The 24,897-nt window shown below is 33.0% G+C and overlaps 2 protein-coding genes and 2 long non-coding RNA genes across 9 annotated transcripts in view; 3 read left to right on the top strand and 1 right to left on the bottom strand.

Moving 5' to 3' along the window:
- Window positions 1–24,897, bottom strand: part of LOC105341201 (protein jagged-1-like) — a 332,190-nt gene that overhangs the window by 172,274 nt on the left and 135,019 nt on the right. The window lies entirely within an intron of this gene.
- On the top strand, window positions 6,430–11,849 carry LOC105322876 (uncharacterized). Its single transcript, XM_066078275.1, has 6 exons — window positions 6,430–6,639; window positions 8,201–8,425; window positions 10,308–10,562; window positions 10,985–11,119; window positions 11,327–11,464; window positions 11,845–11,849. The coding sequence occupies exons 1-6, from the start codon at window positions 6,549–6,551 to the stop codon at window positions 11,847–11,849; spliced, it is 849 nt and encodes a 282-aa protein (XP_065934347.1). The 5' UTR covers window positions 6,430–6,548.
- Window positions 13,467–18,230, top strand: LOC105332721 (uncharacterized). Of its 4 annotated transcripts, XR_010711078.1 has the most exons (7): window positions 13,467–13,588; window positions 14,111–14,248; window positions 14,379–14,516; window positions 15,769–15,824; window positions 15,995–16,080; window positions 16,228–16,636; window positions 17,182–18,224. It is a non-coding gene; the product is annotated as an uncharacterized lncRNA (long non-coding RNA). The 4 variants fall into 4 exon arrangements; XR_010711083.1 differs by lacking the exons at window positions 13,467–13,588; window positions 14,111–14,248; window positions 14,379–14,516 and having other exon boundaries at window positions 14,528–15,824; window positions 16,228–16,276; window positions 16,406–16,421; window positions 16,566–16,636; window positions 17,182–18,226; XR_010711081.1 differs by lacking the exons at window positions 13,467–13,588; window positions 14,111–14,248; window positions 14,379–14,516 and having other exon boundaries at window positions 14,531–15,824; window positions 16,228–16,276; window positions 16,566–16,636; window positions 17,182–18,226.
- On the top strand, window positions 19,646–24,448 carry LOC117685761 (uncharacterized). Of its 3 annotated transcripts, none has more exons than XR_010711103.1 (5): window positions 19,646–19,962; window positions 21,765–21,922; window positions 22,904–23,011; window positions 23,382–23,475; window positions 24,092–24,448. It is a non-coding gene; the product is annotated as an uncharacterized lncRNA (long non-coding RNA). The 3 variants fall into 3 exon arrangements; XR_010711098.1 differs by having other exon boundaries at window positions 19,648–19,962; window positions 22,918–23,011; XR_010711099.1 differs by lacking the exon at window positions 24,092–24,448 and adding an exon at window positions 23,847–23,917 and having other exon boundaries at window positions 19,648–19,962; window positions 22,918–23,011.

A 24,897-nucleotide genomic window follows, 5' to 3' on the forward strand; every position in this document is an offset into this window, starting at 1 on the left:
ACAACCCTCCATTGATACTCTACCAGAACTGTGAACGTGACATTGGACATTTTAGAAAAAAAATAATCGCGTTTTAGATCAGAAACATTTAGGGTGTGAAAGCCCAAGAGTCAGGTACTGAGGGTGGGGTATATAGAAATTTTTTGATCAAGTTCATTGCGTTTTAGATCAGAAAAAAAATTGGGGGGGGGGGGGGGTGTAAGCCCTAGAGTCTGGAACTGAGGGTGATAAAGTTTATTGTCTTATAGATCAGAAACATTTGGGGTGTAAGCGCTTAGGGCCTTGCTCCCGATTGAACAATGTCAAAATTCCAGTTTAAAAACACCGCTCTATATCATGACCTACCTGCGTGGTTGGATGCGCAGAAGTAGTTTAACACGACCTGACCTTCTTATACTGAGTAGCTGTAGATTTATTCAATCTCTATATCGATCTCAAATTTCGCATTTCACACCTGCGTTAAGATTGTGTCACTTATCCCGACATGACCTAATATCAGTACTTTTATTAACGGACAATGCGTCTTTTACTACTTTGTTCAGTAATATTCCAACTTTAATAAAATTGATTATCAGAAAAACACAATTAAAATTGCATTTCGTACTTCGATCAATTAAAGGGGTGAGATAAGGTAATGTGGTTTGATCTAAATCTACCTGAATTTGATCATTTTAACGGTGTAAAATGACTTAACAATACTTTTTCATTTAAATAAGGGAATAAGGGTGATACGTAAAGAAATTAAGGGGACACAAGTACTTTAAACCGGTATACAATACGTATATACATGTATACAAGTACAATATATGTTATGTTAGCCCACATCATATGCTCAAGTGAAATGAAAGTTAGTGCTTAATTAAAAGTGTTTTTTTTTTTATTTTAACATAGGTACATAAATATTGCAATACCTACTACGGCCTTATAATAATTCTCGTGATTGCATTTTCATACTTCACTTGAAGTGTACAATAAAATATACTTAATTCGATAAAAATCTTTATTTTAAACGAATCAACCATATACACTCTGTACCATCAATGAGGCATTCCGGATTAATTATTGCTACCTAGTGTATGCGGGTTTCCGATAACGCCTTTATCCTGGTCAAAGGGGGTTTTAAAGACCGATCTACCGTGAAACCACACATTTATTAGAAGGTGTTCTAATTTGAACGTTTTGTATTACATCCTCATATCTAATATACTAGCCTCTTTTTTAAGTAATGTTGAGAAAATGTTAACCTCAATTTGCCCTGTACGTGTTAATAGAGGAAAAATTAACTATTTGGGCTGACGTTATTGTGTTGATTTAATTGTTGTTGTAGCTTTAGAATGGCCACTCTCTCTTGGGCGCTCCTAGCCCAAGTCTGACATTGATATAAACAATAGTGACTTTTGATATTTACATTTAAACATTGAACAAAGTTTACGAAAGATTAATGTAAATTAATTTGACTTTTGAGCATAAATCAGTCGACAGTATAGCAATAGAGGATGCTATAAATTTGTTTGTATTATCCGAGCCGTCTCGTCTACTTTGTTATCCCCCCACTTCGGCCCTCGATTTTGGTGAGCGAGAGACATAATAGAGAGTTCAAAACTCTTTTACAAACTTCAAACGTTTTAAGTAAAACACATAACTATTAACAGTTGAATTATTATTTTTAAAAAAAAAACGTTTTAACTTTATCTTAAATTTACATACAAAAAATTGAATCAACACGAAGTTGACCTCCTCCCCCCCCCCCCCCCCCCCCACTTTTATCGGACCTAAATTGAATTGATAATAAGGAAATTATCAGTGAAATTGAATTTAAAGGTATACTATTTACATGTACGACCCCCTCCCCCGGGGTAATTAAGAATTTCTGAAAGTAACTTTTTCCTTATTTTCGTTTTTTGCTTGTCAAGACTTTCTTTGCTTGTCAAGATTTTCTTGGATGAATCTGCAACCCCCCCCCCCCCCCATTTTCAAAAACGGTCTTACGTGCCTCACACCGTCCCAATAATTTGTCAAGCAATCTTTCTTTTAAACACTCAACTAGTATAGACGTACCTAATACACACCGTCCAAATAATTTGTCAAGCATTCTTTCTTTTAAACACTTAATTAGTTCACATGTACCTAATACACACCGTCCCAATAATTTGTCAATCATTCTTTCCTTTAAATAATAATGTAAAATATTCCTTTTAAGTGCATTTTTTTGGTAAAAAATCTAAATCAATTTACTAAGAAACAGAGAAAAGCGTCGAGAGAAGATAGCATTTTCAAGTGAAGCCTCGGAAGTAAACGATGAACAATGCAGGTTTTTTTCTTTATCCTTTTTTTGGAAATTCTTCTCCACGAGTTGTTTCCGTCTGTTCAATGTAGATAAACATATAATAACACGTTCTTTGTGTTCAGTTTTATGAAGTTTAATAATTTTGCATTTTGAATGACTCCTTATACATTGTGGTTTTTAAGTTTACTAAGCGTAGTAGGAATCAAAAGAATGTTATTTTCAATTAAATAAAAATAATAAAATTAATATCGTGTCTAGTTAATTGTGGTTTGTGTTTATTGTTATATAACATACCTGCATCGAAGATATCGATAAATATCTAATGTGCTGAAAGAACGTCTTTGGTGATTTTTTCAATCATTACTTTATAGTAAGTGTTAGGAGTTGTTTAGTTAAAGAAGAGAGAGAGAGAGAGAGAGAGAGAGAGAGAGAGAGAGAGAGAGAGAGAGAGAGAGAGAGAGAAACCCGCTACAGTTATGAGAAAAACTATTTTTTTTACAGAACTAGAAAACAATATACGAAATAACGGTTTGTGACACTGCTGTTTATAAATATATATTTAAATTAAACGTCTATCAAATAAATAGTATATTACTGTTCTACAGATGTTGTCATTTAAAACAATAAAAAAATGCATCAAAACATTGTTCATACTCTCATAACACAAATTAAAAGTTACATTATTTCACCTTCAATAACTAATAATAGTGTGCATTTTCATCTTCTAATCACTTTATAAACACAGTCTCAATTATTTGCCAAGATTCACACAGTCTCAATTATTTGCCAAGATTCTATTAGTAAGACATTTAGTTAAATCCGTTTAAGTTTTTGTTGTTGTTGTTATTTCCTTTTTTTTTTCTTTTTTTTTTTGCTTGGTAATATTAAATGGATTTATGGAGCAATTTAAGATGATGACAGTAAATATCTGTTTATTGCGTGCTTGTGTCGGTTTATTTCCGTCTTTAAAATGTTGTTATATAAACCAATTGTTCTCAAGAAATATAATGATTCAATACATGTACTTTTATTGATCCCCATGTAAAATACATGTAAGAAGATGGAACAAAATCGCCAAATATCATGGAAATATAATTTTTAACTGCTTATTAAATAACCAAAGCCGCTGGACAAAACTGTAAAATATATATTCAGTGACAAACAAGTTGCATCATCTCAATGCAGGGACGTAGCATCGGGGGGGGGGGGGGGCAGGCAGTGAGGCATGCACACCCCCTCCCCCTCTTTCTCGCAGCAAACTTTGTTTTTTATTTAGGATGTAAAAAAGTACATTAAAATGGAGTCGGCCTCCCACTCTTTTTTGGAGGGGGGGGGGGGGGGGTGGGGGGGGGGGTGTAAAAAATTGAATTGAAAGGAAGGAAACTAACAACATGATTGTTATTATATGAAGTTTAAGATATGCTCTGCCTACTCCAACCCCCCAACCTCCAGATGATTTTTCATGATCGTGAATACTTACCCCTTTTTTGTTTGGTTTTCTTTTTTTGCTTGTCAAATTTCATTTATTTTAATTTTAGATGATTTTGCCCCTCACCAACTGTCAAAAACGATGCTATGTGCCTGCAATGAGAGTGACTTTAGGAAGAACAACGCCGATATTACACTTTTCTTGGTATTCTTAAAACGCACCGCCCAAACTATTTGTCAAACATTGTTTCTTTAATGCACTTCTGTTAAATACCCTTTAATGTGAATTTTTGTTTATTATAATCAATTGAATATTGTGCGCTAACGTGTAATAACACTTCCTTTGTGTTATGTTTTATGAAGTTTGATACTTTTTCACTTGGAATTACCCTTAATACATGTTGGATTTCAAGTTTACAAAATGAAGTATGAATCAAAGGAGTTTTATTATCAATTAAAAAAAATATGAAATTCATGTCTTGTCTAGTTAATTATGGTTTGTGTACATTGTTCCTGCACGCACCTGTGTCTCAGATAATTCATTCATTGATTTATAGTAATCGTTATGAGGTTTTTTTTTTTTATTCAACTGAAAAGGGCAATGTTAAAAGGCAAAGAATGATAGTTGGAAAATATATGTTGTAAGGAAAAAGAAAACATACAAGGACGATATTACACATGTTATGTGTTACGGTCTTCAGTCTCACTAATAAAATAGTTTCACCTTTGCAGTTCAGTTTATTTACTCGCTCAAAACCATTTCAAACATATGGTACATGAGGACAAAAATTACATTAAAATATACATATAAATAAAACGTTGGGAAAAACTATACAAAATGAACCTCATAGAGGACAGACTACCGCCTATATCTTTTGTTATAAACATACACAATTTTCTTAACAATTTCATGTTACATGTTGCCATGAGGAACGAAAATTTTAGCACATTTGGTCTAGCCGGAACATTTTTGTCTATAACCGTGTTCCGGACTTGTGATTTTGCATCATATTCCAAAATATAATGTAAGATGCGTTACTTTAGCGCTCTATTAAGATCAACACATTATATCTATATGTATAAACAATACATGCCGCTGGTGTACAAACTGTATGAGTGCCAACTCGTTTTTATTTGGCGAAGTTACCTATAAACGCTTAAACAATGCAAACCCGTGTATATTTTAAAACCAGTTTGTTTTCACCAGGGATACCCTCCCTTAATGCAAGTTATGTTCTTGAACAAGTTGCTGTCCTTTAAAAAAGGACTACAATACGTGGACCATTTGCATGTGTTTCCAACGAAAGCGTGAAAGCCTTAAGATTATCAGAGATTCCATCGACTCTAGCCCTATGCTTTTAACCACTAAATTTGTACGTTGCATTATGTATTCATGTTTGTATAGCCCTGACTTCTAAAATAATAATGATATATATATATATATATATATATATATATATATATATATATATATATATATATATATATATATATGAATGAAGTTTGCATGTATAGTATCAGGCATTCGGTAAATTCTACTATTTGCGCACACATTACGATTTGCACTACTTTGCTAACTAACGTTATGCAGTGACAGCTTTGTATAAATTAAAAATTTCATATTTTGATGCATTTCATATTTTGATGCATTTTTCTTGAGATTTAAACTTTTATACAGTGACATAATTATTCAATCATACTTAAATGTTTAAAAAAGTTTAATCGGGAAGTTCTCTAGCCTTGCCTACTATAAAAGTAAAGTTGCATGTGTAAAACAACAAAACATTGCAAATTATGCTATTTGATGCATGTTGTAGTTTCGGCATAACATTTATTTAACTTATTTCATAATACTGATAGTTCATATGACATGCCAATCATTTCTTTAAAAGGAATACTTTGTTTCTGTACTGTTTACAGAACCTTTGAACTTATGTGTGCATATGGCACGGAATCGCGATCCCGATTCAGATAAACGTGTGCTAGCCTGGTTCCCTGAGCTACCCATTACGCACAGGAACCAGGCTAGCTCATACGCAGGCTAAATTTTCCCCATAGCATCCGGTTTAGCCTCGATTATATATTTTCTGCAAGGACCTCAGGGTCCACGCAATTATGCAGTCATGAATCCATTTCTATTCTGTGAAATCATTAAAATTTATGGTGGCTCGATCTTTATGGTATTCGTGGGTATCCGTCTCCCACGAATTTACATCCTCAACGAAAACAAATTATGAAAGGGTTATCTTTATTACTGAAACTGAAAATTGACGCACGAAATTACATTAAAAAAAATCCACGAAAATTGGCCCCCATTGAATTAAATGGTTTCAAAGAATATCACTCAACATACTTTATGTATCGTTTATTTTATCCTTAAACAGATAAGTAAGATGAACATTATGGTAGTACTAATTCAAACACAGACCAAATAATATACGTGTGCAGTAACTCGACTACATCAACAACCTTTCATACATATACATGTGTGTATTATATCATATTATTATTTTAGACTATATTGCTTTAACATATTCAAATAAAGAACAAATAAAGGTCTACTTGTTATAATAAAGATTGACAGCTAGTTTTTTAACATCGTACTAAGCTCTTAATATTTCTTGTTTTACTTCCTCGTCACGTGATCATTGAGACTGCGCCTTCACTATCCAAACGCACCCCTTTTCTACTTAAACTTCTTGGTAAATACATATACAGCCTGTCTACATATGTCTTCTCAGACGAATGAATACTTTATATTAGTAGGTTATTTCTGTTAGGCATACAAATCTATACTCAAAGGGTTATAGAGTTTGACCAGATTGACAACACCATGATGTCCCTGTCCCTGTCCGGACACTCTGTGTATCCCCACGATGTCCTCACTGTGTTGTTCTGTCTGCTGACACTATCCCAGGCGTACGGTGAGTCCACTTTATGTACATTTCTAAAAATCACGATATTTTCCAAATGATGTTGTTTTGGGTTACCTTATAAGAATTGAACCAAACCATCAAATGGTAAAGGAATAAAATGTAAATAATAAGGGCATTTTATTGAATTTCCCAGAAATTATTGTTAATATAACAATAGCAATACTACATTCTAAAACCAATCTCCACACTCAAAAAGTATTTACATATTAACTACCAATAATTTAAAGGCTATACACTTAACGTACTTCAAAGAAATATATTTACATTTTCCAGTGTCTTTGCCTGTGATAACACTACGAATAGATTTTGTACTATATAACCCATAATACAAATGACGCCAAATTGACGCGCCAGCGGGGTTTGCTGATTTATATTTGAATATTTATTCGTACGATGGGTAAAAATTATATAAATATAAGTAATAAGGATTCATTCTTTGAACATTTCGGTCGGGGCGTGATCAAATCTACCATAAAGCCCTTTGGGCTTTATTGGATGTGATCACAGGGAAATTTCAAGTTTCTTATGCCACTTGATGCCGGGAAAAAGGTCAATGGTTCGGTAGTTAAGAACAATGACAAGTAAGGATTTGTTATCGTGATGGCACCTACCATGATTCATGACTTAATGCTGCAACTACGCACTCACCATTACTCACCCGGATTAGAATTTCCCTGATTTTGAGAATTTCTTTTTCATTTTGCTTGTAAATATTTTTTTAATGATGCTGCCGCGCCCCTTTTAAAAAACGTTCCTGGAAATAACTGTAAATATATAATAGTGAATAAAATAAATGTGAGCATTCATCCAAATGAGAGCAAGTTACAACTGTTTTCTATTTAAAAAAAAAGATGTCCCCATTCGTTAGCTTTGCAAGATTTTGAGAATATTTTGGTATTTATATTTCAGCAGATTTACAATAAATACTTAGAGTAATTTCCCCTTATTGTGACGTCAAAGTTCACATCGGTCAAGTGTCGTCTGTCTCTTTGAAAAAACACTGGAAAAAAAATAAGTGAAATATACTGTTTTGTTTACTTAAAAAGCATGATATTCTTGAAATTACACAATTTATCTGTTTCTCAAAAGTTTTACTTTGATTCTCGCGAGAAGGAATAAAGTCTAGTGAGATCGTCCGACATTGATCAATTGCATTGTGGGTCGAAATTTACGGACGCCGAAAAATTCTGTGGGATCAATGTGCAAGAAATCCATTGTGACGTCACTCGAAGGAACGACAACTCTGTTAGTCTTATGTAATGGAATTATTTTATTTACAATGCATGATGTACATAGTCTTTTATCTTGTTCTCGTGAGAGTGTGAAATGGGAAACCATATTTACAGGGAATCACTAGGACGATTAAAACAAGGCATTACTGGTCCGATTTACTGACGCCAAAAAAATCCGTTGAATGAATGTGCAACTAGTCCGAATTTTCTATTTACATACGCCTTGCCGGTAGAGCTCGCTTCGCTCGCTATTAGAACCACGAGTTGACATCATCACGATAGAAATGTTGTTAGAACATGTGTGTTTATCTTTACAGTCAATGTCGCCCTCAACAAACTAGCATACAGATCTTCTAGTTACAGTACAACCGACACATCTGGCACCGGTAACGCTTTAAGCATGAGCGGTGGGGATGTTTTGAATGGAGGTCAATGTGCTGTATCAGAATCAGGAGAAACCGCCTACTGGCGGGTGAACCTGATCACCATCCACAGCATCCACCATATCACCATCCACTTCAGGGCGGACAATGTGACATGGGGTATAGTCACATTTACTAATTCTCGCTATTGATAAGGTTCTGTTAAACGTATATTCCGTTGTTATTATTTATAATGAGACAGGTTAGGGGGCTTGACCCGTATATCGTCGGAATCCAAAACAAAATAACATGTTTGTCAGTGTAAATGTATTTAAGCATTGAATCATTATTTTTTCAAAGATGTGGTCTCATAACTGCAACGGTGTGTGCATACAAATTAAATAACGCGAGCTAGCGCTTTATGAAAAAAAATTTGCACACACCGTTGCAGTTGTTAGACCACATCTTTCAAAAAATAATGATTCGATGTTTATATCTACGTTTTTTAATATTTATTCTCTTTCCGAAAACATGATTTATTTAATAAAAAAATTATGCATTATTCAACGAGTAATGTGCACTTAACTGAAGAGCCACTGGAACAGCCGAATCATGCTGACAAATAAGTGCACTGAAATTTGATAACTTATAAGATAATTTCATTTTTCATTCTGTAATTTGATAAATTTACTTTTGGTATACTAAGAAATTAATCAATTGAATTCATTTTACTGTTATTATATGTTTACACCAAGAAATATTCATCAGCGTAGGTATAATATCAGGTAGTGATCTGGCTTGAAGTCGCGAGGAGACTCAGTTATGTTCTTTAAAAAATACTAATGGAAGACTGTATTCATACAGATTTGGTGATTGGATCTTCTGTGTAATGCGAAAATATCACCCAAATAAATCAATGCAATTTGATAAGGGAAAAGAAAGTAAATGTAAATACTTATTAGTATATTCTGTAATAAACAATGAAAAACCATAGCTATAACGGTATCACCGTGGTAAGAACATTTTTTTGAAAATCCAAAATAGTGTGATGTTTATATAAATGTTCACTTTAAATTCGAAATTGCCCATATTTGATAAGGACGTAAGTTTAAGCCTGAAATGATGACCCCCCCCCCCCCCCCCCCCACACACACACACACTGGTCGGACTTAAAACAAAATTATCAGAGAAATTGAAATCTTATATTCGTTTTCTCAGGAATTAAATAGTTAATCCGAATCAACAATTTATTTATCTATGACGACTGCGTGCCTCCTATCAACTAACGGAAAAAACTTGACTTGGAAAGATGACATACTTTAATCATTTTAAATCAAATCGTTAAATAATGAAAATAACCTTTAATGGCAACATTTAAAGCAGGAATCTTGTAATATTATTTTTTTTTTAATAGTCAACAAATTAACCGAAACTCGTTGTTGCATGAAGTATTAAAACAGTTACAGATCTAGAGACTAGTCGTGTCCTTATGTCGTAACATAAGGACCAGCGTCGCGGTCGGTATAATGGCACGATCAAGAAACCTTCAGTAGAATAATGCGTTTAATTTTAAATCGACAATTATTATTTTCGTGAATTCTTCATGAACACGTTCAGGTATTCACTAACGCTGCTATAAGTTTAGGTGACAACACACTTTTAAACCAGACAGAGTTGTCAAGGAAACCCCTTCTACAGTAGGTGGTAGGGGCATCAAGTGAGTTGTGTACTATTGGCATGGATACACTAAAAAACATTTTTGTTAGTATTGATTAATTTTTTTTTATTTTTATTTTTTTTGTTTCATTGTTGATCCTTTAAACAATATAATTAACTGCATAAAACGTGTATACTTGGTTGTAAAACATCGCTATATACTATATAAAGACATCATCTCTATTTATTTGACATGAATTAAATCTACATGCCCGCTTCATTTTTGCATATGTTGTGTGTCAACCATATTTGTGTATAGATTATGTCGAGAATCATTTATCGTTATTTTTTATTTAGCTACAGATGTTATTCCATCTCAAATAACTGTGTTAGATTGTTCTTGCAGGTCCCTCTAATAACGTCAATGGGCTCTTCCTTGGTTTCTCGGTGTACATCTCCAATACAACAGACAGACTACAGGGAACACTGTGTTACAAGGACGACAACTTTACAATAGACACCATACCTGCTGTCTTCACCACCACCTGTCCTGTACATGGACAGTACGTCATCTACTACAACGAGAGACTACCAGGAGTTAGTTACCCTGGAGGTTATTCTGTTTATGTTACCAATGTCCTCTGTGAAGTGGAGGTGTATGGTGAGTGTTCTTTATTCTTTCATTAAATATGTAAATAAAAAGATAGTAACGGTGATTTGCCAATATCTGACTGTTATCTAATATCTGTTATCTAATAGCTGACTGACTTTAGTATGATACCTATACATTGTGTTTTTGATATATTTATAGTGGTTTTTCCCCACATAACAATAACCATTATTTTAAACAATATAATTGCTCATGAAACAATAATGATTGCTTTATTTTGGTCAATGGTGTCTCCTTACAATGCTACATAAGAGATTGAAATGAACAATATCAAAATAAACAGTAAGTTCATGATGCATATGCATTATAGTATGCATCATTTGATTACCATTATGTAACTCACGAATAGTTACTTTGAAGTAAAAAAAAATGTCATTTTACATAAAATCATATTACCATTGTATAAATTGAAGGATGTACCGCTACCGGATATTTTGGATACAACTGTTCCGTTCCTTGTTCAGACGTCAACTGTCAGTACTGTCACATAGAGACGGGCACCTGTCAGGGCTGTAAAACTGGATACAAAGGTCACCGATGTGAAATGGGTAAATTTGCAGATCTGTAGCTCGATGGAAAAATGATTTCCAGTTGCCGTATAGATAGTTAATTAAAGACTAATGAACATGCAGCTACAACATGGTGTTAATTACCTTTTTTGGTGTGTGTTTTTCAGCCTTGATCAGAATTAAATAAAGTAAAAATTGATACGTTATGTTTAACTATTTCCTATAAAAGTTGATTTGTATCGAAAGCTTGTGAAGGAGGAACGTATGGTGCTGGCTGCAAAGAAACATGTGGACATTGCCGTGACGTAAACCAGTGCTCCTTCAACAATGGAATTTGCTTAACTGGATGTAATGCTGGTTTTAAAGGAGACTTGTGTAAAACTGGTAAGTGTGTGGATAAATTAACATAATTTAGTGACGTAAACAACCGTTCTTTCAACAGTTGGACTTGCTTAACTGGATGTATCGCTTGTGTAATGGAACCTGTTTTCCATATCACACCCAATATCAGCCTGAGACACCAATTTTAGCCAGAGGGTCAAAGACCCAAGGCGATAACTTAGTCGTAGACTGATGCAGGGTATAATATGGAAAATGGTTGGTATTATTAAATTTTTTAACCGAGTTTTCCAACGGAAAAATCCGGTTATTGAAATTGTGAAAATGGCGGACGCGCGGACGGTTGGGCGGCCGCCAAAAGAGTATCCTCATTGTACGGAAAATTCCTCATACAGTTTTCAAGATAGGAAGTTTTTCTTTTGCAGAATAATTGTACAGAATTTACAGATGTATATATTGCTAGAATTTTGATTTCTAATAATTTATGAAAAAAAAATACCAGCTTTTGAACTTAGTCATATTTTGGCAAAATATTGCATATAGAGTACCTTTATTATACGGATAACTCCTCATACAGTTTTCACGATAGGAAGTTGTTCTTTTGCAAATCAACTGTACATAAATAAGAGGTGTGCACATTGCTAGAAGTTTGATTTCTAATAATTTATAAAAAAAAACCCAGCTTTTGAACTTAATGATATTTTGGCAAAACATTTCATGACATGGGTTATGGGTACAGTTTACTGCTGTCAAATTGACAGCTTTTCATTTGTTTTCTTATTTATTTACTTTATTTTTCACATATTTTACAGACAAAACACCACTTTTTTTTTTCAGAGACCCTCACACACATGAGATCTGTATCATGTATTAATATACACCTACCTACATAGATAAACCCAGTATACGGTACATTTACCCGGGAATAAGAAGAAAATCATAACATATGTACTACGTGAATTAAATATTTATTTAAAAAACCCTACAACTTTATAATGACCATCATTTTTTAAAGTCTTCAGTAACAAACAGTTCTATTTCAATATTACATCATGTTTGTAAGTAGAACATTAACGTTGCAAAACATAGCATTGTCTTTTCTCGACATTTAAAAAATATGTTTCTTTACCAATATGACAATTAGGTTAACTGCATGATCCATATCTGGTTACCTAATAGTACACTCTGGATATCAGATATCTAGTGCATGCTCTTGTTCTAAATTCCATGAAAATATAATAACGCGTGAATTAGATCAGACATTGTTTTGTGACATATGGATCTTTGACTGAAATTTCTACCAAATTTTGAAGTTGAAAAAATCTAAGGAGTTTCGAAAACGGTACTACATGTATACCGATACGTACAAACTCTTCTGCGGTTTATATAAAGTTAGCTTTATCGCATATGTGAAAACCTTGTAGTCATTACTTAGTGTGTATTACATACATTTAATATTAGATAAAAATATGCAATGTAACTGTTGTGTTAAGAGCAGCCTGAACCTCACATAATGAACCATTATCAACTTCACCCAACAAGTACTCCCCCCCCCCCCCCCCTCCTCCCCGACCAGGTAATAGACTCTACAGGGTTTTTACGTCACGTCTTTGTCGACGTCAAATCGTTACAACATCAAAATGAAAGTAGGATATATATTTCCGATGAACAGAACCTGATACTTAGCATGTTTAATAGTGTGGTTGTTCGGATGTCGTATCCGAAGTCAAGGAACACATTTATAATCATAATGTCCTGACGCATCTCAAATTTATTTTGCAAAATTGGATCCACCTTTTAGCTAATTTATTTCTTGAACATTGTATTTTTTAAAACACAAAGGACAATAATATCTATACCTACATTTAATTTGACATCATTTAAAATAAAGAGGCCGAGAAAATATGTAATATTTTTTTTTGGAGACTGCAGTCAAATTTAGTTAGTCACATATGTAAAATGGTTTAACTTCTATATTTGCAAAATAATTTGTACATAAAATTAAAATGATTTTAAACTTTTAGTGTGTGACAGAGGGTCGTACAGTGTATGGTTACGACTGCAATGAAATCTGTGGACACTGTCGTGACGTAAACCAGTGTTCTATTATCACAGGGACATGTTTTACTGGTTGTGATACTGGATATCAAGGCGACTTGTGTAAAGAATGTAAGTGTTTTGTTTTATGATATACATTTTAAATTATTCAAAAATATATATTGCAATCAAAACTTTAATATAATACTGATAATGTTACAGTGTAATCTGATACTCTATATCAACACTATGAGATTTTCTAGGTGTTTATAACCGCTGTCTTATTAAACCAATGAAAAGGACGTTTGTTTTTTAATTGTGTTTGAAAAGAAAAAAAGACTCGAATAGATTACTGTTGTAGCTAGATAAGCATTAATTTATTGCTTTTTCCAATAAGTATGGATAAGTCGTAATGAATTTATCATAACATGTATGTACCCAACTTGGTCCAAGGGGAGAGACCACTTTCCTTCTTTATTGATCTGATAATCTGCGTATGTCTTATTGATATCAAATTTCTCAGATCAAGTTGCTGTTATAATGAATATATATGTTCTATCTGAATCAAATTATATATGAATGAATTCAAAACAATTAATATGAATAGTATTTCTTAATACGTTAACTTTATAAAAGTTACCATTTTATTCGTAGCATGTGACAGTGGGTCATATGGTTACGACTGCAATGAAACCTGTGGACAATGTCGTGACGTAAACAAGTGTTCCATTATCAATGGGACATGTTTGACAGGATGTGATGCTGACTATCAAGGGAACTTGTGTAAAACTCGTAAGTAGATACATATAAGATATATAACATAGAAAAAAATGATAAATAATGCGTGTATTTTATTGGTAAGAAGAATAAAACAGTAAATAGTGATCAATACTAAGTACATAACACATTTGGTTCATGTCAGTTTGCCCCGTTGGATATTTTGGGCAAGAATGTTCGGAGACATGTATTAACAGTTACACGTGTGATGGTTGTAACGATGCCAGTGGTTCATGTGATTATGGCTGCCGTCCTGGCTGGATAGGATACTTCTGTCAAAAAAGTATTTTTTTTTTATTTTCAAACATATTTTCATTTAATTTTGAAATGTAAGCTTTCAAAACTGTGGATTTTCATTCAAACGTCCTTAAAAGAAAAGTTTGAAACATGATTTCGTACAAGGGGATATTTAAAAAAAAAAAAATTCGGACATTTTATTTGTGTTTAAAATATTTTTTTTAAAATATTGACGGGTAAAATAAAACTGTACTATGACTTACCTGATTTGAGTACATCAGAAGCCAATGATATGTTCTTAGGTAAGTATTTAAACATTTTTTTTTTATTTTACAAAAGAAACAACTAAAGAAACAAACAAACACAAACAGACTAATACATTACAAAGCACACATTATATTGGGAACATAGTTGGAGTTTGCGTGAATATGAATGCACATAAAGGCTACACTTATGTGATAATAAATCAACGCCACTATGGTAAAATTGTTTCTTGGGTGTATGATACATTACATTACTTTGGTATAGTTTAAAGCAGCTTTTACAAAAACATTTTTTTTTAAAATCTGGTAAATAAAAATAACCACAAATAACTTTGATTTGTATATATGCATTACAACGCGTTGCCGCGTTATTGTTTGGAGAAATCTGGTATGTATGAAACAACGGGGAATAATACACAAAGTGCATGATGGGTAAGTGTTATAATTTTGTCGTTAGAGTATATAAAGAACATTTTTTCTGAATAATGCCTATTTGGTTTATAAGTAATTTTAGAGCTTTTAGAGCTTTTGAATTTCAAGCCCTTGCGGTTTTTGTGTCTGTCACCAGCCATCTGCAGTTATTTATTTTAGTTTAATTTTATTCAGATCTAAATAGATTAATGTTTCATTTGAATGAACGCTGCTTTTTTAATGTCTTTCACTCCTATTTTAATTAAATATTGTTTAACTTTCAATGTAATACGGTATTTTAAATAGTTTTAATTCGTCTTTAATAAATTAAACAATGTTTGTATATTTATTTCATAACATAATATTACTATTTTTCTCAATCTTGCGTTCGAATGTGGAGTTCCCAGTAGTATTGATACACACTTTACCTGTTAAAGGTATAGAAACGGGTCATCCTTAAAGTGTGCATGCTATATGTTTAAGATTATGTGTAAGATTAACATGTTTTGAACTATGAATTTTGTTTTTTAAACATTGTGTGCATATTTTTTTATGTTATTATGTATATTTAACCCAATTTTTCATTCTTCTTTAGCTTGAGAAATCCCTTCTTTGTATATTTAGATTTGTTTGTAAGAAACCATTTACATACGCATGACTGACGGAACTTAGTCTGAAACGTGAGTATGTTTAACTGCTAAATGAAAAAATGACAATAACAAACCGTCAATGTATCGCCTTCAATACCAAACTGTTATCCATATCTTTTTAACATTGGAATGCATATCGTAAATATTCGCAAAGTTTTAATACCGCACATCTGTATTAATACCTTATAGTTTTATTACAGTAAAAAGGAATAAATGATGAACATGATAAGCGACATTGAATGGAGAAGTTGCCTCTCCAAAATCAACACTGTTGATTCCGTTGAAAGTATGTTATGTCATACTATTTTTGTATGTATGTAGGCATAGTATGATTTCGCTACATAACTCGTGTATTCCATGCAAAAATAGATGAGTGTTAAATACATAGAGACAAACTCACAGGAATCATAATAATAGATAATTTTCTTTACAGATTTCTAACAAGGCCTGACTATTGGAGCTTCAAATCTCATCGAAATAAGGTAGTTTCTTTTTTTAAACTATTTTTTGGTATTTTTAACGCAATTGCTCATTCGTTTTAGCTTTAGATTTTCTTCATTTGTATATTTTGATTTGTTTCTAATAAACCATTTTAACACACATGATTGAAGGTGATTAATCTGAAACGTAAGTACATTTAAGAACTAAATGTATCGCCCTCAATATCACTCTATTATCCATATCTTTTAAAATTTGGATGCATATCATAGATATTCGCAATTTTTTTAATATCGCACATCTGTATTAATACCTTATAATTTTGTTTTACAGAAAAAAGAATAACTGAAGCGACATTAAATGGAGTTACCTATCCAGATACGGCACTGTTGATTCCCTTAAAAGTATGTTGTCTTACTATTCATTTTGTATCCAAGTAGGCATGGTATTATTTCACTACATTACCCAATGTATACTTTGTAGAAATAGATGAATGTTGAATACGTAAAGACAATTTCACAGGAGTCATAATAATTGATATTTTTCTTTACTGATTTCAAACAAGTCCTGATTATGGGAGCTTTGTATCTTACATGTATTAAGGTGTAGGTAGTTCCCTTTTTACTAATTAAATTTGTGCATGAATTTAAAAAAATGATCATTTTTCATGGTCATATATTTTTATTTGTAATATGTTTCAGTAATATAACACGTGTGTGTACGTGTACTTCATTGAAATAATTCGGAACAATTATAAAGGTTATATTGGTAATGAAACGCATACAATTTAAAATATGTTTATAATGTATAAAAAATATATGCAAAGTATCAAAATTTATATGTAAATAGAAGAGCATAACTAGGAAATACTTCATTAATTTTCTAAAATGCAAGTTTGATTAAATGGATATCTTATATATTATCTCTAATGGAAACTCGATTTTTTCAGGTATTAGGCGGACCTAGACATTATATTAGCTGAAGCAGACGAGGATTACTGGATCGTCGTTTGCCATCGTCGTTTGCCATTCCCACATCTTCAGCTGAAGACAATCGTAGTGCATCTGACTTCTATCGTTTATGTTTCTGATTTGACATGTGATAAAGAAACATGTTCGTGCCTGTCTTTACATCTACTTGTACTCATGATTCGTGTATGTGTTTGACATTACCTTTTGTTGAAGAAAATAGCACGTGCCTTATTGTATCCGTCTTTAAGAAACATGTACCTGTCCGCCATTACCTGTGTTCAAGAAACTTGTTCGTGTCCGCCATTACAAGTGTTCAAGAAACGTGTACGTGTCCGCCATTACCTGTATTCAATAAACTTGTTTGGTCCACCATTGCCTGTCTTCAATAAACTTTAACGTGTACGCTATCCCCCGTGTTTAATAAACTTGAACGTTTACGCCATTATCTGTGTTAAATAAACTTGAACGTGTCCTTCATATACTGTGTTAAAGAAACTTTGACGTGTCCGCCATTACCTGTGTTTAGAGACTTGTACGCGTCTTCAACTCCCTGTGTAGAAAACATTTGTACATGTCCGTCGTATCCTGTGCACAAAAACACTCCCGTGTCAAACATTACCTTTGTACAATAACTTGTTCGTGTGTGATAATACCTGTGTACAATAACTTGTCCGTGTGTGATAATACCTGTGTACAATAACTTGTCCGTGTCTGATAATACCTGTGTGCAATAACTTGTCCGTGTCTGACAATACCTGTGTGCAATAACTTGTCCGTGTATGACAATACCTGTGTACAATAACTTGTCCGTGTATGACAATACCTGTGTACAATAACTTGTCCGTGTATGACAATACCTTTGTTTGAGAAACTCAATACGACGTTTTACGATGCGTCATTTTTGCATCTTACATTTCCTGTATACAGTCATTCATTGAAATAAAAATGTAGTTCCATTTAAAAAATGGTTTTCTCAGTTTTCTAATTTTGTTATCATTTAAAATTGTTTAAATAGTTTGTATCTTATATAAATTATATTTAAGTGTTAACAAGTTTCGAAGGATTATTTTATATGTTTTTTTTATCATTTACCTTGAGAGTTTTTAACATTTACATTAAATCTTATTGAATTGCTGAAGGTTTTACTTTATAGATAAAACGGGGCACAGAACTATTTCTATCAACTTCCTTAGGAAATAGAGGAAATAATACTTGGTGGATAGATATTTAAACAAATATTTACATCTACCGAGTATGATTCCCTCTTTTTCGTACGAAAACTTATTGCAATTTATACACATGTAGCTCTAAAGAAACTGACACGACTGAAATCAATCTACCTGCTCCGATAATTGATTGGTCGAAACCTACAGCAACCTAAGAGAAATAATAAAGTTAATAACAATTCAATTTTAATTTAGTTTAATTGAATAAAAAAAACAACTAAAATATACTTGAGTTTTCATGAATCTCAAAATAAGTTCCTGATTCTTCATTCTCGGAAAAATGTGTACAGTATGGACTTAATGCATAACTATTGATTTTGTGATTGTCTACAAAAATCTGAGAAACTCTGACACGGGGTTAATTAAATATTGCTGTGTCGTCTATGGACCCAATCAAACCACCAATTACAAAGTCAAAGTGTTTTCTGTTTAAATATCAATAAGTAGGGCTCTTTTACGTCTTTCTAAGGAGTTCAAACTAACGATTACGTTTCCATTTGTATAGAAATAGCAATTTGTACAAGATATAAAAACGACATCGCCACATGGAGATTATCAAGACATATTAAAGGGGCATGGTCACGATTTTGGTCAAAAAATAATTTTTCGATGTTAATGTTTACAATGCTTTAGTAGGGCATATTTAATAGGCAACCAAAATTTGAGTGTCAATTGATGAGTTATGAGCGAGTTACAGAGCTTACAATTCTTCGCTATGTAAACAGAGCGTTTGTTTACATTTCGAATGTTGAAGTGAAAAATTCAAGTTTTAGACCTAAAATAAATTTGTTTATCGGTAGAAAGTATTTATTTATGTTTTAAATGGATAATAAGATAGACAAAGCAGCTTTAAAAAGATATTTTTCTGGTATATTGAACCTATGTAAACAAAAACAGGGCACGAGCCCTGTTTACATGACGAAGAATTGTGAGCCCTGTATCTTGCTTAAAACTCAACGACTGGCACCCAAATTACAATTGATCATTAGAAATGCATTTATAAAACATTGCAAATAATAAAAACAGAGAAAAAAAATTCGACCAAAATCATGACCATGCCCCTTTAAGAGAGGTTGTCAGTAACCATTGAGCATTTTCTTTGAAAAAGTGGAAAGTGCAAAAATCACGAATTCGAACGAAACTTTCACACATTTGTGTACGCAGGACAGTTAAGGCTACATCGGTAGAAGATATGCTAATAAGGAGATAATGAGATGTGACGTAACTCTGCTTAGCTCCGCCTCTTTTACCAAATATGGATTCCATGCGATTTACAGCATTATAGAAAACAATATATTTTAATTTAGCTCGTCAACAAGTTTGACTGTTAATCCTATTATTTTTTTTTTCAATTATGAATAAGAATAATATACATCTTTTATCAAAACGTCCTTTTTGCGAGTCGTTTGGTGCGACATCTGTGTCGGTCAGGCGCTTCCGCTGCGCACTTGTCAACACAATGGCTGGAAGATTGTCAACAGAAGACGCGCTGCTCAAAATCTCAATTTTCAGACGTTTCAAAGAAAAAATAACGTGAGTAGCTCAGATATTATTTGAAATATATCAATGTTTTGTCTTTTTGTGTGTATATTTTAAGAAGTCAACGTAAATTTAATACGAAAACTGTTGAAAAAGGCTAAGGTAAGAAAACCACGTGTTGACCCAATTACCAGTAGCTGTGAAATTCGTGTAGAAATTATATACGCACAGTCTTAATCTTATTTTTAAACATAGTAAAACTTTATCGCAATGAAGTAGATGATAATTGTTTTGTGTCATTCCATTTATTTATGTGCAAAATTTACAATTGGAGAACTTTCTGCGATTTAGCATAAAAACGTGCAAGTAGGTCAGACGACAGATTTGTTGTATCACTATCGAGGCTCGTCATTTCAGAATGGCATGTTTGCAGACTATAAGATCACGTTAGGCTTATTAAATACTTTCCTTATATATTGTTTGAACCCTTAAACGCAAATATTAAGCTCTTAAAAGATATATGGATCCGCAACTCTTGACAATTTACAAAATGTGTATTTTCACCATAAATAGCCAGTCAAACCAAGGTGCATTACAAAAGCCAGAGACGCCGGGTATTTCCCTGGCAGGATTTCCCCTGCGTATGCTAACACATAAAGAGAATCCTTACTACAAATGTAATGAACTTATACATGATGGGGCTTCTGAACTGTCTAATGGGATGTTACCTCGCCATGTTATTTAAAATCTGTCCCAAGATGATTATTCACAACATTTTTCCAATCAATTTAAAGCTGCTTGGTCCGATTTTATATCAAATTTTATGCACGCTTTTAAACAATGGCTATGCTTAGTATATGTATAATAATAGACATTGCAGTAGTTTTACCCGTCAATTATGCCAAATTTCAATGAAGAAAAATACGTACAAAATTTGCTACAAAACAAACGACATTAAAAGGTACCGCGTTATTTCGCCTCATGTGAAACTTCACCCCTGACGACGAAACGGATATGGTTATATTACGAATTTGACATCGCTTTAGATAAAGGTCGAAATGATCAGACAAATTACAAATAAACATGTGTACGTTTTTTTGGCTAATATTTCTGAAGTCTGCTTTCTTTACAATCGATGCATAGCATGTGGGTTGAATAACCCCAATCATTCGGGGACAAAACCAAGCGGTTTCCTTTTCTAAACATTCCCATGATGCATTCTGGTTTGTTTTTTCGTTTGCCTAAGAGAAATTATTTTTATTTACTTTGAATATTTCTAACTTTGAAAGGAGACTGATTCTGCTGGTGTAAATTGGAAAAAGTCCATAACTTTCTAAGATAAATGATTTGTATGGAAAACATGTTGGTACTGTAAAAATAAAAAAATCGGACGAAGCAGCTTTAATATTTAATATACAAATTTCCATGTCAAAACTATATCCGAAAGCTTTGTACTTTCATATTAGGCCGAGGACTAAAAAAAGCTAATATATGAAGCTCAAATATTTTTGGAAAATAAAAAAAAATCGCTTAAGTATCGTTGTATTAATGGTAAATGTATTGATCCAAATATCGTCAAAATAAATACCTTGATTCACCGGTGCATCGGTGGATCGTCCCATCCCTAGAATACATGTATTATACAAGTTTTCCTGAAGTGTCTCTTTAAATTATCAAGAAAGGAAACAACAATTTATACCAATGTATTTAGATGCTATTAATTTATTTGAGATGCTGGCATATTAGAATTCATTAATTGTCAATGATGGAATATATTGACAAGTTGAATAAATTCAAAAATGATATATTTTCCAATGTGTAAGTAAGGATTCTGCCAATTTTCTTTTTTCTTCCAGGAGAGGATTATTCTTAGTTTCTCTCTGAAATTTGCTGATGGCAATCTGTACTTTGGCTAGTGCAGCATCATAACACTTCCTGAAGCTTTTGTCATGAGGGCTGGTTTTACACAGTCTCTTGTATTTCGTGTACTCGGCCACAAGCTTCGAGTTCCCAAGTAAGGCATTCAGAACATCAGCCGTTGATTTTGGTTGATCTAAAGATTTTATTTTTAAAATAAATTTCTTGCTTAAAAATTCCTGGATCCATTAAAAAATATTTAAAATATTCCAGTGAATTACAGTAATTACTGGTGTAAAAAAAATCTTATTACATGTATTTTTAAAATATAAATAGTAAAATAAGTGTATTTTGCTTAAGAATTGTTTTATAGAATTTTCTTGTCAAACTTTGTCCTTGTGCTTTTCCTTTATTGGTCATTTTAAATGTTTACCTTTAACTTCAATGAAAAGTCTCTTTTTGCAACTTTTCGGTTAAGGGTCTGAAACAAAGAGTTTTCAATGTCAAGTTTTGTCGGTTAAAATGGTAACTTTTGATTTTTGTTATTACAATAAACACCATTAAGCAATTTGTATCAGATACTTTACCAAATTCAGCTACAAGCGAAGGTTTCTTTCGTGGAAAATTTTCTACCGGTAAATGTGCATCAGAATCTCTTGTGCTAATATATTCTGTAAAGATAAAACGTCAATGAAAACTTTAAATATGGTTTTAAAAAAGAACGAAAATTTAACATAGTCCAAATAAAAAAAATAGTTGCGTTGCTGGTAACATGACAAAAACATGTAGAGTAGGTAGTTAGGCAAGAACTTTTTTTTATTTTTACTATTTATTTTAAATACATTGTCTTTTGTCAATATACATACACATATAAATAAAAACATGCAACAAAACAAATGTGAACTCTTTAAAGTACAAGAACAGACACAATCTATGATGCAGGTATGCATTTTAATAAATACTGCATGAAAAATATGCATGCGCAGAGAAGTACATTTCCAAATCCAGATGTGGAATAAAAAGTTGAAGGGTCGTGTGTAAAAATTAGGATATGTCAGGTTACAGGAAACACACTTTTTTTCTCAGCCTTACCAATATTTTGATAATTCATTTAACACCTTGCCTTTTTTTATTGTAGCATTGAAATTGTAGGTTACCTGACTCAACGACTCCGAGTCCTCCCCTTGTCTGCAAAAAGGGTCCTGTTCTGTCACCATGTTGGCGCAAGGATCAGTTGTGTCTAGAGGTAAACATTTTATTGTTGTATTTTTCATTTGCATGGTTAGTTAAGTGCTGTTTTGTGACCATCTTCTGCACCAGTATTGATTATTTAAAAAATTGTTCTTACCTTCCTGAGCATCATGGGGGCAAGCCTCTGCCCCATTGCCATTATTGTCATTATTGGGCTGTGTCTCTACAGCATTGTCCTGGTAATGCTGGAAACATTTTCCTGCATCATTCTTCATCTATAAAATACACATGTTTTTAACACTTAACACCAAGCATATAATTATTAAACAGTAAAATCAGAGAAAAGCAAACAGATTCAAGTTATTTTGTACTAAGATGACATTTAGCACCTTGCCTTTTTTTAAAATTTAACATTGAAATTGTAGGTTACCTGACTCAACGACTCCGAGTCCTCCCCTTGTCTGCAAAAAGGGTCCTGTTCTGTCACCATGTTGGCGCAAGGATCAGTTGTGTCTAGAGGTAAAACATTTTATTGTTGTATTTTTCATTTGCATGGTTAGTTAAGTGCTGTTTTGTGAACACCCTTTGCACCAGTATTGATTATTTAAAAAATTGTTCTTACCTTCCTGAGCATCATTGGGGCAAGCCTCTGCCCCATTGCCATTATTGTCATTATTGGGATGTGTCTCTACAGCATTGTCCTGGTAATGCTGGAAACATTTTCCTGCATCATTCTTCATCTATAAAATACACATGTTTTTAACACTTAACACCAAGCATATAATTATTAAACAGTAAAATCAGAGAAAAGCAAACAGATTCAAGTTATTTTGTACTAAGATGACATTTAGCACCTTGCCTTTTTTTAAAATTTAACATTGAAATTGTAGGTTACCTGACTCAACGACTCCGAGTCCTCCCCTTGTCTGCAAAAAGGATCCTGTTCTGTCACCATGTTTGCGCAAGGATCAGTCGTGTTTAGAGGTAAAATTTCATTGTTCTATTTAGGCAACTAGTTACAATTTAAGTGCCACAGTTAAAGTTCAAAAACTTTACTTTTTTAATAGCAAGGAAATGTTAAGATATGTATTTACCATTTAGTGGATATATGAATTTTGCTTCCTCTTCATAGTAGACCCTGATTCTCTTGATGGGGAGTTTGAGGAGACCTTCTGCAAATTTGTCAACACATGTTTTCCAAACAGAGGCCAAAAAGGATGTTTCTCTGTGCAGATTGAAGGAGGTAAAGTTGTTAATTCGTGGACCTTCCTGTCTCCTGCAAGGCTCATCCTCACCATCATAGAATTCAATGCCGCCTTCTACCCATGACAACTATACATCTTTTCCTGCCAACATGAAGTCCGAGATCCTTTCCAGATGGGCTTGAAACAGAACTGGATTTTTTTTAACAAATTCATTTGAGAAAATGGTGTTGCCACGTTTCTCGAGGAGCTTGGATTGATGGCTGATCATCGAGTTTTGTTATTTTAGAGTGTCCGGTTTTGAGTTAATTTGTTGTTGAATTGTAAATCGTAGAACAGCATTGTCCACCACATATTTTGCGTGTCTGTTGGTTGTTTGTAGGGAAAGACGCCGCAGATCCCCAAAGCTTCTTTCTTCTTGTTCCGGTATGATTGACTTCAAACAAAATATTCTGTAAGTTTCTGGGAGATGGACAGTTATCCCATGATAATGGCTTCCAAAAAAAATTTCGAGCTGTTAGTTTTGCTGGTTTTCCAAAGATGAGTTTTGATAGTGTTGCAAATTTAAAACATTGGTTATATAGTCTCAGGATCTGTCTCGGGTTTCTGTTTTTGAAATTGGAATATGATATTTGAATGATTTCAACTAGACTAGGAAATCTTCATGGATTTTGTTTTCTTCATATTTTGTACTGATAAAGATTTGTTTTACGAGTGAATGCAGAAAGCTAAAAACTTA

The sequence above is a fragment of the Magallana gigas genome, chromosome 1 (assembly GCF_963853765.1).
Source record: "Magallana gigas chromosome 1, xbMagGiga1.1, whole genome shotgun sequence".
Lineage (NCBI taxonomy): Eukaryota > Metazoa > Mollusca > Bivalvia > Ostreida > Ostreidae > Magallana > Magallana gigas.